Raw genomic sequence first — 15,380 nt, 5'->3', positions numbered from 1 at the left:
GCTTTTGCACATGCTCCAAATGCTGTGGCACTCAACACTGATCAAGTTGTTACTTCCCTGATTCCGCTCGGGTTAGGCTGTTTCGGTGACTATTAAAGAAGTTTATCCTTTTCCCACAGTGCCTGGGGGCAGTGCATGTGCATGGCACAGTCCATTTTTCAGGACTACAGACCTGGCTGACAGGCAGTCCCCATGCTCAGGGACAGTGGGCCAGGCTGCTGTGGAAATGCTGCCTCTGCCTTGGTAAGCTGTGCCAGCAAAGCAGCATGCTGCAGAGTGCTGCACTGCTGCAGTGGCACTGCTGCCTTTCATTTACCTCTGCAGGGAAAGGCCAGGGAAGAAAGAGTTTGGCTCCCTGTCCTACACACTCTGTCATCTGCCTCTAGAAAATTATTCTGCCAGAGAGATTCTTAAACTGAAGCTTTTTTCATATTCCTCTGTGTGTTCACAACTTGAACTAACTCAGTGTTTTAAATAATGATTGAGCAAATAATGAAACAATTATGTAGGCTAGCAAGTGGAAGAGAAAAGAAAGCAAATTTACAAGTATGGCACCTGTATCACTTTAAGGAAGTAAGTGTTGTTAAATTTGTCAGGCATGATGAATCTAATACCTATGCTATTTTATTGGTAAATTAGGAATTGATTGGGCAAAGACTTCTTTCCAGATAATAAAATAATTTGAAGTGCCAAATAAAGGCAAGTCAGTGAATCCACTACAGTCTTCAAAAAAGTTCAGAAAAGACGATGAAAATAATCAAACTCACCTTAATCCTGTTGAATGCAGCCCTTAGGATCTGTGTTTCTCTCTCGCTCTCAGGAACAACTCGTATGACTTTATCACTGCCAATAACAGAAAATTGAATTGGCACTTTAAGACTCCTTGCAGCAGTACAAAGGGACAGTAATTAGGTTCAGATAGCTACTGTAATTGTGCTCTTTTTCAGCACCTGGAAAATGTTGGGTTAGCTGGAGCTCTGCTTCTAAACTTGCTGCTGGATTATGCACTTCCATAGAAATGATTTGCTCTTTACAGATCAGTGTCAGCTTGACCTTCCATTTACATCCAAATGTTTTGTTCATTCCTATTAAGTTAAACCATTCATGATGACATCTTCCATACTGAACATCTGCCTCAGAACAACAAAAAAAATCTTTTTCCAAAATGATTGATCTGTTTCCGAGGATGAGATTAAGTAAAATACATTGCTTTTTCATGTTTAAACCTTTAATGGACTTTGAAAAGTTCATTGTTCTCATGCATTCAAAAGGGGAGCTGACTTGAGAAAAGAGGTGATCTTCATATTGGGGCATGCCTTTTGCTTTACCCATTAAAACTTACACAAATTTTGTGAAGTAAATAGCTGCTCATACATGCTCAGAAGGTTCTAGATAATTGTAGCTGACTTTATTCACTTTCTTTAACAGAAACTGAAATAGAGTAAGCTTAGGTAAGATACAAGCAAGAAGTTATTTGCTGTGAGGAGCACAAGAACTGATTGCCCAGAGAAGCTTTGGATTCCTCATCCTTGGAAGTGTTCAAGGCCACGCTGGATGAGGCTCTGAACAACCTGTTCAGGTGGAAGGTGTCCCTGCCCGTGGCAGGGGGGGCTGGAACTAGATGACCTTCAAGGTCCCTTCCAACTCAAGCCATTCTATGATTTATGATCTCAATGGACATAATTTTGCCAACAGGAAACAAAAAACTGAATGACCCTTCAATGACCACAATCTGTCATGACCTATGGAACACTGGAGACCACAGAAAATAGAGGGGATGATCATGTAACTAAAATATCAGCCATACACAAGAAGAATGAAATAAATTTAAGTGGCCAATGTGAATTCTGGCATTTTCCTACATTTTGAGTTTTTAATTTATACTGTGGATAATCAGTACTTTTCTTCCAAGAGATCTTGGCAGTCATGCATGTCTTTATTTCTACAATTCCGTCTACTAGCAAGAATGCCTTTTAAACAATTTCTTTATCTACAGTTTCTATATTATCTGGCAATTTTAAACAGTAGAATTTCCTTTGATATTTAGAGGTTTGACCCTTAAATATCTCGTGAACTCTCCTACTTTGCTGAAGGTTCTGAGTCTGCTGAGAAGGTATTTGGCCGACTAGAAACGGCACTGCTGAGTGTGCCCTTCCTGGCTCACTGCTGTAGGAAGGCTCCCAAGCTGCTGCTGTTCTCAGGCACCAGGTCCTGCCTCAGGTGAGCTGCAGCCACAGCTCTGGCAGGACTCACCTTTGTAGCAAGAATCCTTAATGCATACATAGGTAAGCATTAAAAACCTCCAGTTCAGGAGAAAGCACTACTAATAAATTCTGAATTCTCAAGTGGCTTACCTGTTTCTGGAAATAATTTTCCCTCGACCCCTATTTTTTTAATCTTTTCTTTCCAGTCAACATTTGCTCCCCTTGGTTTGCCACTGATCCTTCTTTTTGTCTCAGCTCTCTAGTTTTAGTTCTCACCCCTGCTGACAGGTCCCAAGCCTTCCAACTCCCACATGGCATTAAAGTTTTTGGTCCAGTTAGACTCCAGGCTACTGCTGCAGTAACACTGATGTACCCACAGGTGTGGCCCCCAGTCCATTTGCCTTGCCTGCTGTTGACCTCACTGGACAAATAGTTTATGCCTAAGGAATAAAAGATTTCTGAAAGCCCTCTTATATCTTGGCAGCCCAAAAAATTTAGGAGAAATTACTATGCTTCCAAGCCTCCTGCTTTGGAGCTTGCACAGAGGGGAATAAATCTCTTAGAGTACTACAACTGCTTCATCTTTTAAGGAAAAGAGATGCTTTTAATTGATAATACATACAAGAGTAATATTCTTTTCCATTACTCACGTCTAAGTACTAAATTGCTGTTAAGAAAAAAATAATGAAAAAGTAATAAAGAAGTAATGATTGCCCAGGAAGTTGATGTAGCTAATAAAGATCCATCAGACATTTCTGGAAGGATTGCTACAACCAGCATATAAATACCAGATTTTAATGAAATAAGTAGCTAAGCATGTGTTACACAGCTGTAATGGAATTTGGAAGGAGCGGATATCACTGAGGTATGGTCTTGAATTCATACTGTAAACTGCCTTCGATTAGCTCAGCAACTCTGTCCTTCCCAATGTGATCAAAAACCTGCCCTGGAGAGGAAAGTATTGGTGCTGTGACAGATTGATCACTTGACACATTGTTGGGAAATGCTTCAAGCTGTGGCCCAGTCTGCTGCTAGAGCACAGCAATCAGTTTAGCAGTTCAGCATGGTAATTTCAGTATTTTATTAAAAGATGGTTAAGCCATTATGGCAAAGCCCTTTCAATTTTTGTGCATGCGAGCTATGGGAATACACTGGATTCCTGAGAACTATCTGCTAACACCCACTTCTGTAGGCTGGCTAGTCAGTGCATAATCATTATGCATCCTTAACAAAGCACAGATAGGAAATCTAGCTTTACTTCAGATATCTACAGTCAAAACCCATAGTCCTAAGGTCACTTTTTAGCTTTACAGTTTTTCTGGTTACATTTCCCATTAAAGAAATCTAATTATTACCTTAAATGCTATGTAATACCCACTGAACTTAGGGTAGAAATTCAGTAACCTACCCACTATTTAAAAGCCAACAAAATCTATCTAATTGTGTACTGATGTGGTTGATAAATGGCAGGTGCACCCCAAACACTCAGGACCATCCCCTGGCAAGGTCCCCTGCCATCCTTTATGTTGAGCTGTTGAGGAGAAATAAACAAGTAATCATACATATATCTATCTAAAGAAAGTTTTGCTGCCTGCAGACTTATGTCAGCAGTCTGCTGATTTATGCAGGTAAGGTTATTTTTCTAACCATGATGCCTCTAAATCATTTTTTTTTAAACCTTTTTTAAAAAAAATTCTAAACAAACAGCAAGATGAGATATATTTTGTATAAATTAGTGTAGAAGTTTATATCCACCATGACAAACTTTCAATTTACCCCTAGCAATTAGGCTAATGGAATTCAAAGCCAGGATTTAGTGAGATCTTTCGAATTTTGTGTAAACACAAAATTGTGTTGAAAGCCTTTGCCAAGAGCAGAACACAAGCTTCAGTAAATGAACGGACTGAATGAGTGTGGTGAGCAGAGCAGGGCCAGACGGCTGATGTCCCCAGGGACAGCCTCATGTCTGAGCAAAACGGGTGACCAGCTGTTGGCCAGCACTGACATGCAGTCACTTCTCTTTTTTCCTTCATCACCCCCTTATATTTTTCAGGAACAGCATGAGAAATGACACAGCTGCTTTGGAAACCCAGAATATGCTACGTGGCCCTGGGAAGGGCAATAGTTCCTGATGCCAGTGGGGACTGAAATTCTTGGTTTATTTCTTTGGCTTTTTCATTTACTTTTTTTCCCAGTTAATTCATAGTTTTACTCATCTATGAACAGACCAGATGGATCCAAAGAAACTATTTTGCAGCACATCTATGACTTCTTTACTGATGGAATTAGCAGTTCTCTCTCATGAAACTTTCCTGATGAAGTCACATGGCATGAACTGCATTTATGTAAATTCCTCATTTCCTCCAGGAAAATCCTTTTTATTGTTTTATTCTCCTGACTAATGTGAACCTTAATCAGATCTCTGCTCTCCCAAGGAATTTAATAAAAGCATGTTTGCAAAGGCCTTACAAGTATTTTAAACACAGTTTAAGAAGTGATATGCTATGAATCAAATACGTATAGAAAAATAGGAAAGAAAATAAATCCCCACTTAAAGGCACCCATTCCTAATAGTAGAGGAGGGATTACAGTTCTTGAGAACAAGCTGCCATAGTTGCTGCACTTTAGAGTTTCATCAAGGCTGAATGACACATCTGAAAGGATCTACAGTATGAAAGCCTCTTGTCAACTCCCAATATGCCACCAGATCTCATTTGTGATGAAAGATCAATTGCTTCATTCCCTTTTCTCCACTAAATTCTGATAGTCAAGAGGTTAAGAAATAATAAAACATTAATGCTTTTCTCTCTCTCTGTTACTGGGATGAAGAGTTTTAACTGTGATTCAATAGTGCTACAAAATCAAGATAGACAAATAAGGCTGGGCTTCTTCCTGAGACCTGGTGGGTACATCTGGAAAGGAAAATTTACAAAACTTCCGGAGCCCCTCCTTATGGTTTTCTGTATTACAGCAGATGCTGATCCAAACAGAAGAGAACGCCATTTGTATTGTCTAAATAGCAATGTATATATTTTCTGCCTTTTAGCTATTAAGGCAGGAAAACTGAGACCATTCCTAGTATAAGAAAGAGCTGGCTAATTTATAATTTTTGACAAAAAATAGGTGCTTGGGTAATGTAGGCAGAAATGCTGAGGAAGCAAAGTATGTTTTTGTATTATATTTATCAGCATAGCACAGATGACTTCTTGGGGATCTGAACTTACATGGAATATCTGAGCATGGAATATCTGAGTTTCATAGATGTTTTTCAGGTGCAAAAAGAGTTTCTTTACCCAGCAGGAAACTTTACAGACTAAAGCAATGCTATATTACTAGCACTCTTCCTCTGCACAGCTTCATTTCAGAGACATATGGTAGGGGAATGTTAGTATCTGCAAACATTTCAGTTTCCATTCCAACGAAGGAACAAAGCTTTTCCAATAAAAACTGGCCTCCCATGTCTCATAAGCACTGGCTATAGGGCCACCTAGCTTAAACACAAGAAGTGGGAACCAATTGCTTCAGTGCATGTCTCTGCCTCAAAAAAGAAAAATGAACTGTGTATGGTAATGAATGCTGTCTTGCTTTCATCAAGTGTCATCCAGTCATGTGCAAAAGAAGAGAGAAAGAAGGCAATGATTCGGGGCAGAAAATAAAATAAGTAACAAGACCCGTAAACACTTAAACAAACAGACCAAATTAAGCAACCAGATGACAAGGAAATATTGTGCTAACTGTGCAGGATTAAGATCCAGGGGGGAGGCTGCAGTAATCTGCTTAAATGTAACAGCATGTATACTCATTCATATTAATTTCCTGAGAAACATACTGTAATAACATATTTGCATGAAACAGCTGATGATTGTTTAACTTGGATACAATCCTTCCAATGACATATTATTTGAACTACTGCTACTTTTAAAGAAAGGATAATCATCATTCTGGTAACATATTATTGAAAGGAGCTTCTGCTATAACCCCATCTACTTCTTTATTGCCATGGCTTATGGCAATAAAGTGAATTGATCTGTGCCTTGTAAGGAAGCAAGGAGTAGATGGTGATGCTGTCAGGCCTGGCAGGACCAGAAAGTTTATCTGTCCATCTGGGTGCTACTCTGCCCAAAGAGGAAAGCTTCCCCTTTTCATCCTGCAGAGGCATGTTGAACTTGTGTGGTGGGGCCAGACAAACTTGATTTAATGTCCTGATTAGACTGTAGCAAACAATTACTCCCCAGCCAGTGTCCTGAGCAGATCTGATTACATCAGCTTCATACATTTTTTTCCTGTTCTTCATCCTCCCTTTCAACACACTTCCACCTTGCTTTCACTACCTCCTCTCAAATAAACAAGCCATCCCTAATTACTTTTCCCCAACTGGTCCCAGCTTTGCTGTATCAGTACCAAATCTGGCATTTCTAGGTAATCTCAGCTTCACGTGGTATCACTGACGGGCTTACCCAGGTATTGTTGCCCAAAAAATTCCCTTTCAATTGCCTGTGAAATTCAACCTTTTCTCAACTACCTCCTCCTTTATCTTCTGTAAGAACCAGCTGTACTTGACAGTGCTCTCTGAATTTTTTGTCAGCTTTTCATATTGTCATATTCATCAATCTCTTATGTCCCATCATTTATCCATGTCTTAATCACTTAGCTTAAGCTCAGGCCAGAGCCTGCACATTCCTGCAGCTGCCATCATTGTGGAGTCCACACAGAAGCTCACTGGCTTTTCTGAGCTCCAGAGTTGCTTCAGTTCATTCCAAGCCCTGTGTATATTTTGAGACAACTGCAGGAACTATTTCCAAATTAAGTATCTCAGGACTCTGTGCAGCAGATTTGCTCTTGGCCTCAGTGAAAGAAAGAACACCAAATCTGTCAGAAGGTTGCTACAGAATTTAGATACCAAGAGTGGAAGGGTGAAGGGAGAAGGGCTCAATGGTAGAGAACTGCATTTTTCTACCCAGACTTCCTTTAAGACCTCGAACAAACAACCACAGGTCATTTCCAGCGAGATTCAGTGCCAGAAGGCTCCTTGTACTGAGCTCCATATGCTTTGTATCCATTCATGTGTAAAAACCACAGACCCTGTATTTGGTTGGAGACATTTGATGGTGGATTGGTTTGTGTGCAGTGAGACCCTGGGCTCTGTCGTGGTGGGTGTGCTTGAAGCACAGGGACTTGCCAAAGCCTGGCACTCAGCCTGACTCTGAGACCGGGCACACAGCTGCCTGCAAAGCCTGATGGACAGGCTGGGCTGCAGAGCTGGCACTGCAGGCATGGTTCAGCTCCCCACCCCTATAAACAGGGGTGATCTCATCCTTCAAACTTGTGAGAGGATGGGGATGTAAATAAACCCATGGCTTTTAAGCTTCCTGTTGGCCATGGTAAGGGCAGCAAGGCACTATATACAGCTCTCACAGAACAAAATTCTACAACTCTTCCTAAGCCTTGAAACATTCTGCATTTACTCCACAGCCCTCAATGATGTTGAAAAAAAAAAACCCTTTTCTTTTCAAATAATATAATATTTTCTACATCTCTGATTTTTTCGGTGTATTGATGTTTGTAGAATAACAGCAAAGAGTTCAAACAAGAGGTGTCCATGCTCTCTTGCTTTGGAGACAGCTGGGGAATTTTGAAATATGCTCAAAGGTTGGAAATAACCCCCACTTTTGGTTGTCCAGGCAAGCTACTAACCTGGAAAATATAAAGTATATTTTCAATGGAAGCAGTCTTCTACAGTCTTTAATGAAAATTTTAAACTGGTGATATTCTGATAAAATTGCCCCAGTTCAGTATGCGCTACCAAGAACAAAACACATTAAAACTGATATTTTTAAAAGTGTGCTTATATTAAAAATCCCATATACCCAGAAATAAGCAAAATAGCTATTTTTCTGATACTAATAAATAGCTTACTATATACCTGTGTAAGCTTTAAACCCTTCCTTTCGAATGTCTGAAGTTCATAGAAAATCCTTAATTTATAGAACATAAACTATCTGGACTCCACTTTTTATAAGTTATGGTTTTACTTGACCTTTACTTGCCACAGCAGTCAAATACCTGCACATTTCCAGCTGTGTGAAAACCACTGAACGGGGCACGCAATTTATCTGCCTTGATGACTTCTTTTCAAGGATCAGACAATATTTCTATCTTTGAAAAACAAAGAAGAAATCTTACTTTTATTTTCATAAGTTGCGTTCTTCACTAAAATTTGGGTTTATTTCAAATTTATTTCTTTTCTCCTCTAATTTAAACAGAATGTTTATAGGTGGCCCAGAAAAAAAAAAAAAAAACCTAGCCAAATTTATTACATAATTTCCTTTAGCAGCAAAGAGGAAGACCTTATGAGCAGCGGGTCTTTTCTAATTGTACTCTGTTCCTCTTATTATAATACGTCTAATGCTCGTAATATATTCAATCCAAAATTATTTCCATCTTTGGAGAAATAATTTAATAGAGTAAGAGAAGAATTTTGGTTGATGAGCTATCTGGAGATCATTTCATCAGATGTCCCTGTAGCTCTTCTCTGCACCTGTTCCTGGTTTTCTGCTTCTGAACATGGACCAAAAGCACTGTGTAAGCTCTGTTACTCCTTTGAAGATTCTCATACAAACTCAATTTTATGGTCCTAACACACTGTAGTATTCATCCTGTAGCTGAATACTACATTGCTGGTTTTTCTCCTTGATCCAATCGAAGGATTTGCAGTAATAAGGAGAAATTCCTGTATGTATGATCTTAAACTTGAACTATTGCATTTCACCCCATTCTTTTGATTCAGCCATTAAGTCCATCAAGTTTTCCTAACATGACTTGAATCTTTCTTGAATAAATAGCTTCATACAATAACTGTAAATAAAGAAAAACTCTGTATTTTTTGTAGGTAATGATCATTCAAAGCATAGAGAATGAGGTTTAAGGGCATGTAGCAATTCCTGCTGCTGAATGGGAGCAAGTTTGGAAGGATTTGGTTATTCCTGAGAGGCAACCTCTTGAGCTCAATTTAAAACCTTTGTCCTCAAGCCCTCATGACTGTACAAAGTCTTTCAGCAATAGGAGGAGGAAGCCTTAACTCATTACTGTACTTGGCCCTGAAACACAAATAACTTGTAAGCATGTGTTTGTAAGTGTATAAAAAAAAGATCAGAGGAATTGATTCATACATATTTTAAAAAGTAAATGTCAAGATGGTGAGCTTAGATTTAATTTAGGGCTTATCATTAGTGTTTTCTATGCATTTATTCATTTATGCAAGTTACAGCAAGAAAGATGAAAATATTTATGGAGTAAAAAATGTTATGGTGTGAAATACTGCTGCATGAGATGTCTGTAGCATGCTAAGTTTCCCCAAACTATTCTATCATCACTTCTTGCCTAGTCTGCTTCCACATAATGATTATATATTTTAATTCATGGAAAGGACACTTTTAGTGTCACTATTCAAATAAAGGACAATGCCTCTCCACAATTTTGCAAAAACACAGGATCTGCAGGTTTCAAAGTTGGGGAATACAGGAAATTTGCTGAAAAAAATGAGGAAAATCCTGTAAGGAAATTCTCTTTTTGCTGGTGTTACTGCAATAGGCTGGCATAATTCCATTGACTTCCATGAAGCCTTGCTAGGTTAAGAAAGAAAAAAGGCAGGCTTTTTTAATTTTTTTCCATTACAGGACAATGAGCTATTCCTGGGTCTCAGATAAGCATAACAGAGATGTGGGTGCTGAACTCTTTATCAACTTAAGATGCTATTTTGAAGAAGAAGTTGTAAATCTGCACGCACTAAGCCCAGAAACAATTGCACATGATGCTGCATGCTAAATACTGCCACAACTCTGAGTCTCACAGGGAGCTCTCTTATTTCCCCCCCAGGGACACGAGCAAGGTGACAGTGCTGACTTGAGATGCTATAACTTGGTCCAGGTGGAGCATCTCTAGAGACAGCAATGAGGAGAGTCCCTCAGCAAAGGGACACCTTGCACACCTAGGCTGAGGTCAAATGGTATTTGCTAATTTCTCTTCAAACAGGAGATCTTCCCACTGCAGGAAAGGAACAGATTAAATATATATGAAGCAGAGATGTATGGTAGAGCCTTTGAATTAAAAATGCTGCATGGTTGGTCTCCATGACCCCTGGCACATTGTGTCATTTTTGCTTTCCACCATCTGCACTGAATAAAGAGACCAATGAAACAAACCTAGCAGTGAGTCTGCAAAGGCACAGCTGCACCTGGGGGTATTTCCCAGTTTAATGCACAACCTGGATGTAGCTTGGCTTCCAGCTGAATCCTGTGTGACTCTACTGCCCCGTGTCCAAGCATCTTTGCCTGAGAAAGGATGCAAGGTGCACACTGCTGAGGAGTGACTGGGTGTTCTCTGGAAGCAACCTACACTGTTGGGTAGCAAATATTAACAAATGTACTTTGCTTTTTAGCACTGTCAGGTGTTGTACAGTAACTTGTTTAGAAAAAATTGGAGGTGTTTTTGGATGCTTAGTTATGCAGTGGGTTTTATTTAAATCAACTTTCAAAAAATCTTTTGGAATAAATCTGAAAATAAAACTGTTTAATTACATTTTCAGTGAACATGGGAACCAAATGTGTGAAGCAGAAGGAGAGAAAAGTAATTTCCATGAAAACTTTTTTGTTTTCACTTTTAAGAATTATGCACTGAAAAGTGCAGCTACAATTCTACACCCCATATACTTAAAATTGCAGTGTATTTACTGATCCATCTTTCCTTACAGATATCAATCCAATTTCCTGTTAGGTGTAAACAAATTAAGTGTACATGTGCCTGCAATAAAGAGTTTGATTTTACTAAGTATAACAGATTTTTAATATTCATATTTTTATGATTTTGAGATAAAGGCCAGTAGCTTTTTGTTTTGTTTTGGTTTTTTTATATGAGAGTTCAAAACAACCCTTTGGAGCTAGATGTAGTACTACAACAAGAAAGCTTATGATGACTCACAGACTGTTCTCTCCTAAGAACCACTTTTCCATGGTGATGGATTTATAGAATCAAGGTATAGAAACCTTCTGTGGTGGGACAATTTTAGCACACAAAAAGGAAAACACTTAAACAGCTGCTCCAAGCAGCTTTATGGATGCTATTTATAATTTTTTTGATAATAGATATATTTAAACTGTTTTCAGGCTCTGATAATAGATATATTTAAACTGTTTTTTGGGCCTTTTTGTTTGGAAAAACAGAGGTTATATCCATTTGTTTCTCATACCATAGAATTCCTTGATAAACTACCCAAAGGGAGAACCCAGCCCCTCTGGAGAGCCCATGCTGCCAGCTTGGGTGTGTGCTCCCAGCCCTCCCTGGACACTCTCTGCTCACAGACCAGCAGCTCTTCAGATGATTGCTTGCAGCTCTTCTATCAATATTTTGTCAAAGCACAGATAAGAATAAAGACAGCAAAGATATGTGGAATCACATCTAGGACCTGCAGGTGAATATACAAGTCACCTTACACGTCAGTACAATTAACAGTACAGTAATTCCCTGTAGGAATTACTGTACTGGAATTACATGGGGGGGACATTTGTATTTATCAGGAAACTGAAAAAAAACCAGCCAAAAAAATTTGATGTGATCACCGCAGTGAACTTCTTCATTACTGATTTTAAAGGCTGGGAACATCAGCACAATAGGTATGTAGAAGTGCTTTTGCTTTGGAAATCTCCATCTTGAACACATTGAATTTTGTTCAGTTATTTTTCAGGGATGTGACAAAGTGGAGGGTTTGTTGTTGGGTCTTTTTCCCCATTATTTTAAAAGTGAAGTGGCTTTATGTATTATGAGGGGCCTCTCAGATACACCCATGGTCAGCTGTATTTAGGAGCTGGGTTGCAAAAGCCAACCAAACTCAGTTTGCTGGACATTGGGCTCTCTTCACAAAGGCTGTGCAAGACTCCCAATGCCTTTGCATTTGTATGGCCCATCAGGATATTACATTTGGTCCTTCTGCATTTTCATAGCCTTAAATTTAGGTTCCAACCTGGCACAAGGTTTCTCAGGGGCAGATTAAGGACAGCCTTAATCCCCAACGATGGTGTAATACATACATCACAGCTCTTGCACTCACTCAGCTACACATCTTGATAAAAAATGTCAGGATACTACATTTAAACATGTTTATACTCAATGGCAAGTTTGCAGTCTCACTTAACAGCAAGGAATGGATGGGAAGGAAGAGTTTAACACATCCACACGTACAAACTGGAGAGCTGTGCATAATTTGATGGATCTGAATCTTTGAACTTAGTCGTGGTATGCATATATGCAACCAGACTCTCCTTTGACCTGGATTTTCTAAAACAAATTCTTTACCTCTTGTTCTTCAAACAAGTCCTGAATATCTTACACAAAACTGACCTGCTATCCTATCATTGAAAATTGATACCTATAGTGCTGAAGAAAACAAAAGCACACCAAATGCAGAATACTATTTGAAAAACAAAATCAAACTGAAGGCTTGGAGAGGGATATAAATATTTTAGTGGCAATGAAATTATTTATTCTCTGAAGACAGCTCCTGTAACGCAGCTGCACCAGCCATTAAGGCAATTACATTTTCCCATTTTTATAAGCTGCTTGAGAAATAATTTTTTCCACTAGATTAAAGCTGTGTCAGTTCTCTACAAAATCACTTCTGACTTCAGGGATGCTGGAGATACATGTTGAGTAAATCTGGAAATGCAAGCTTGTGATTTACTTCTTTATTGTGGTAATAGTTATTTTTGTGGGACAACTTGGAATTCTACAGAAACTTCTGTGCCTCTTAGCTTGCTAACACCCTGACCTTGCAGCATGCCACAGTAAGAATTCTCTAAGCAAAAATAGTGGAAATTCTGCTTTTGGTTAGGAGAATAATGTTTAGTTTAACTGCACCTACTGAGCTTGCCAGAATTTCAAACCAGTTGAAAAGGAGGCCAATTCCACAGGTCTTCCCTGAGCAGTGCTGCAACCCTCCCACACCTTCTACCAGGGTGCTGTGAATTCCCAGAATGATTCTGTTGTATTATGGCAGTCTGAAGACACATGGGAGATGATGTTTGTGGGCACACAAGAAAACACTGTCCTTTCTACCAACATGAGTTCATTAATAGACCAGGCACAAAACCAAAAAGGGCTGAGAGGGAGCACTTTGTAAAAATGACGACCACAAGGGCCTTGGCAAAGCACGTGAGCAGCTGTCTTCAGCAGGTGCTTGCATCACCTGTGGTGCCAGGCCACCTCACCTGACACAGCCCACAGGGAGAGATGGGCATCCAAAGACTATTCAGCCTGATAAAGACACAAATCACCTCCTAGAAACCCTCTTCATCATCTATACAGTGAAATATTTCTGTAAGGACCAGTGCAGTGCAGAGCACAATGCAGTTAAGCTGTTTTACATTCTCTCTCTATATACTATATATTCTATTCCATATCCTATTCCATTTTATAGTCTATTATTTATATTTTATATTATTACCTTATATATATTAAGGCTCTCTGTTTTCTTCCCTTTTTCCTCCCAAAAGAAGAAAAAGGCAAGAAAACAGACAGCCTTAATATATATAAGGTATATATATGCTGTTCTCTGATTCCAGGGCTATGACTGCTTTGAGCACTTTATTTTGAGCTTTGCACACTAACCTAACCACTCTGCACATTCTGATGCTTCCTTGAACCAACTGAGAATGACTTTTATTCCTGTTTCTCATTAGCAGAAGATAAATGTATATTTTTAAAATAAGGGTGACAAATAAGGATTAACAGGCAATGAATAAATTAACAGGTCTTGGAGAGGTTATTTATGTAACTAAAGAGAGGTAAAATACTTCACCAAGGAATAAATGCTGTCCATAAATTATAGCTGTGTTGAGAGGCTGATATTTAACTTCAAGGCAATCTGTGTTTATGACTGGAAAGAGAAAGATTTATATTAAATATTTAAATAATAAACTATTCTTTAAAATACCTTTCAAAAGCATTTGGCATTCTTTTTTTTTTTTTTTTTTTGTTGGTGTTAATACACTTTGTTTTATTCAAGTCAACAGAGTTCCACCTGCTTGCATAAACTGATCATGAATTTTCTTATCTGCTGACATTTGTGCTCTGCAGATGTTGGGGCCAAATGTTCATTGCAGGATGTTTATTACCCGTAAATCCAAAGATCATTATTGGTATCTGTTTAAAATATACCTACCTTCATGGGCATATGGACAAATAAATCTTTCTGCAGTAGAATCCTCACAGCAACATTTTTAATCTTGATGGCTTTCTTTCTTTTTTTTTTTTTAAATATCCTGACTGTAGGGTGAGTTGGTGTAACACCCAAAAAAGCTGCCAATATCAAAGTTCTCCCCATTGTACCACAAGGCTTGCTGAGATGAGCACTTTGCAGTAAAATCTACACCTGAAACACAGCTGGACAATGACAGCAATGTGGACAAGTGAAAATTATGAGACACTCTGAAAACTTTCCCATTCTGCATGGAGAGAAAAGTAAAATGTTTCTGGTCAGCACCAGATGATCCTTAAGGTCCCTTCTAATGCAAACCACCCAATGGTAAACCCAACAGCAAGAGTCAGTAGCCCAAATTATCATGGAGATAACTCAGGCAGCATGTGAAATCTCCTGTCTGGGCTTAATGGCAGAGTGAAGGGAGTTTACTGCAACACCTAAACATCCTTAATACAGTGTATTTTAAGGATTTTTTTTTTTGTTTTCACTGGTCTGTTGTATTTCAAAACTTCTCTTCCTCTATGGCAGAAAGGGGCTCTAGAGTTGGAATCAACCACAGTAATGTGGTCTGCATGAAATGAGTGATGGTATTCTGACTTCTCATAAAAGAGACTGTAGCAAGACCAGTGATGGTTAGCAATTATTAGGTTACACTCTGAATGTTGGAATAATCCAAATTTGTAGTCCAATCCTAGCAGATTCATATTGCTGTGCTTAACATGGCAATTACATATAATATGTAGCCTGTTAATACAGGCATAAACTGCTTGTAGTGAGCACTACAATTAGAACTGCTCAGGTCTGTCTGTTTGCTGGAGAAAAAACAAGGTCACTTTCTGATCTCACCATTCATATTTAGCTCATCTATATTTAGCTCATCTATCACATTTTGATTTTGGAAAAATAGTGGAAGTTAAGCTAGTCTT

The 15,380-nt window shown here is 38.8% G+C and overlaps 1 protein-coding gene across 1 annotated transcript in view; it reads right to left on the bottom strand.

Annotated features, from left to right (window-relative positions):
• Nucleotides 1-15,380, bottom strand: part of CPA6 (carboxypeptidase A6) — a gene marked incomplete at both ends in the record, with an annotated part of 79,589 nt that overhangs the window by 42,955 nt on the left and 21,254 nt on the right. The window contains one exon of the mRNA XM_084216783.1: nt 768-843. Coding sequence (XP_084072909.1) covers nt 768-843 — 76 coding nt within the window. The remainder of the gene's footprint in view (nt 1-767; nt 844-15,380) is intronic.

The sequence above is a fragment of the Fringilla coelebs genome (assembly GCF_963513975.1).
Source record: "Fringilla coelebs genome assembly, chromosome: 1".
In the NCBI taxonomy this organism is placed as follows: Eukaryota; Metazoa; Chordata; class Aves; order Passeriformes; family Fringillidae; genus Fringilla; species Fringilla coelebs.
The sequence above is the reverse complement of the archived record's forward strand: the minus strand, read 5'-3'. Positions and strand labels throughout refer to the sequence as shown.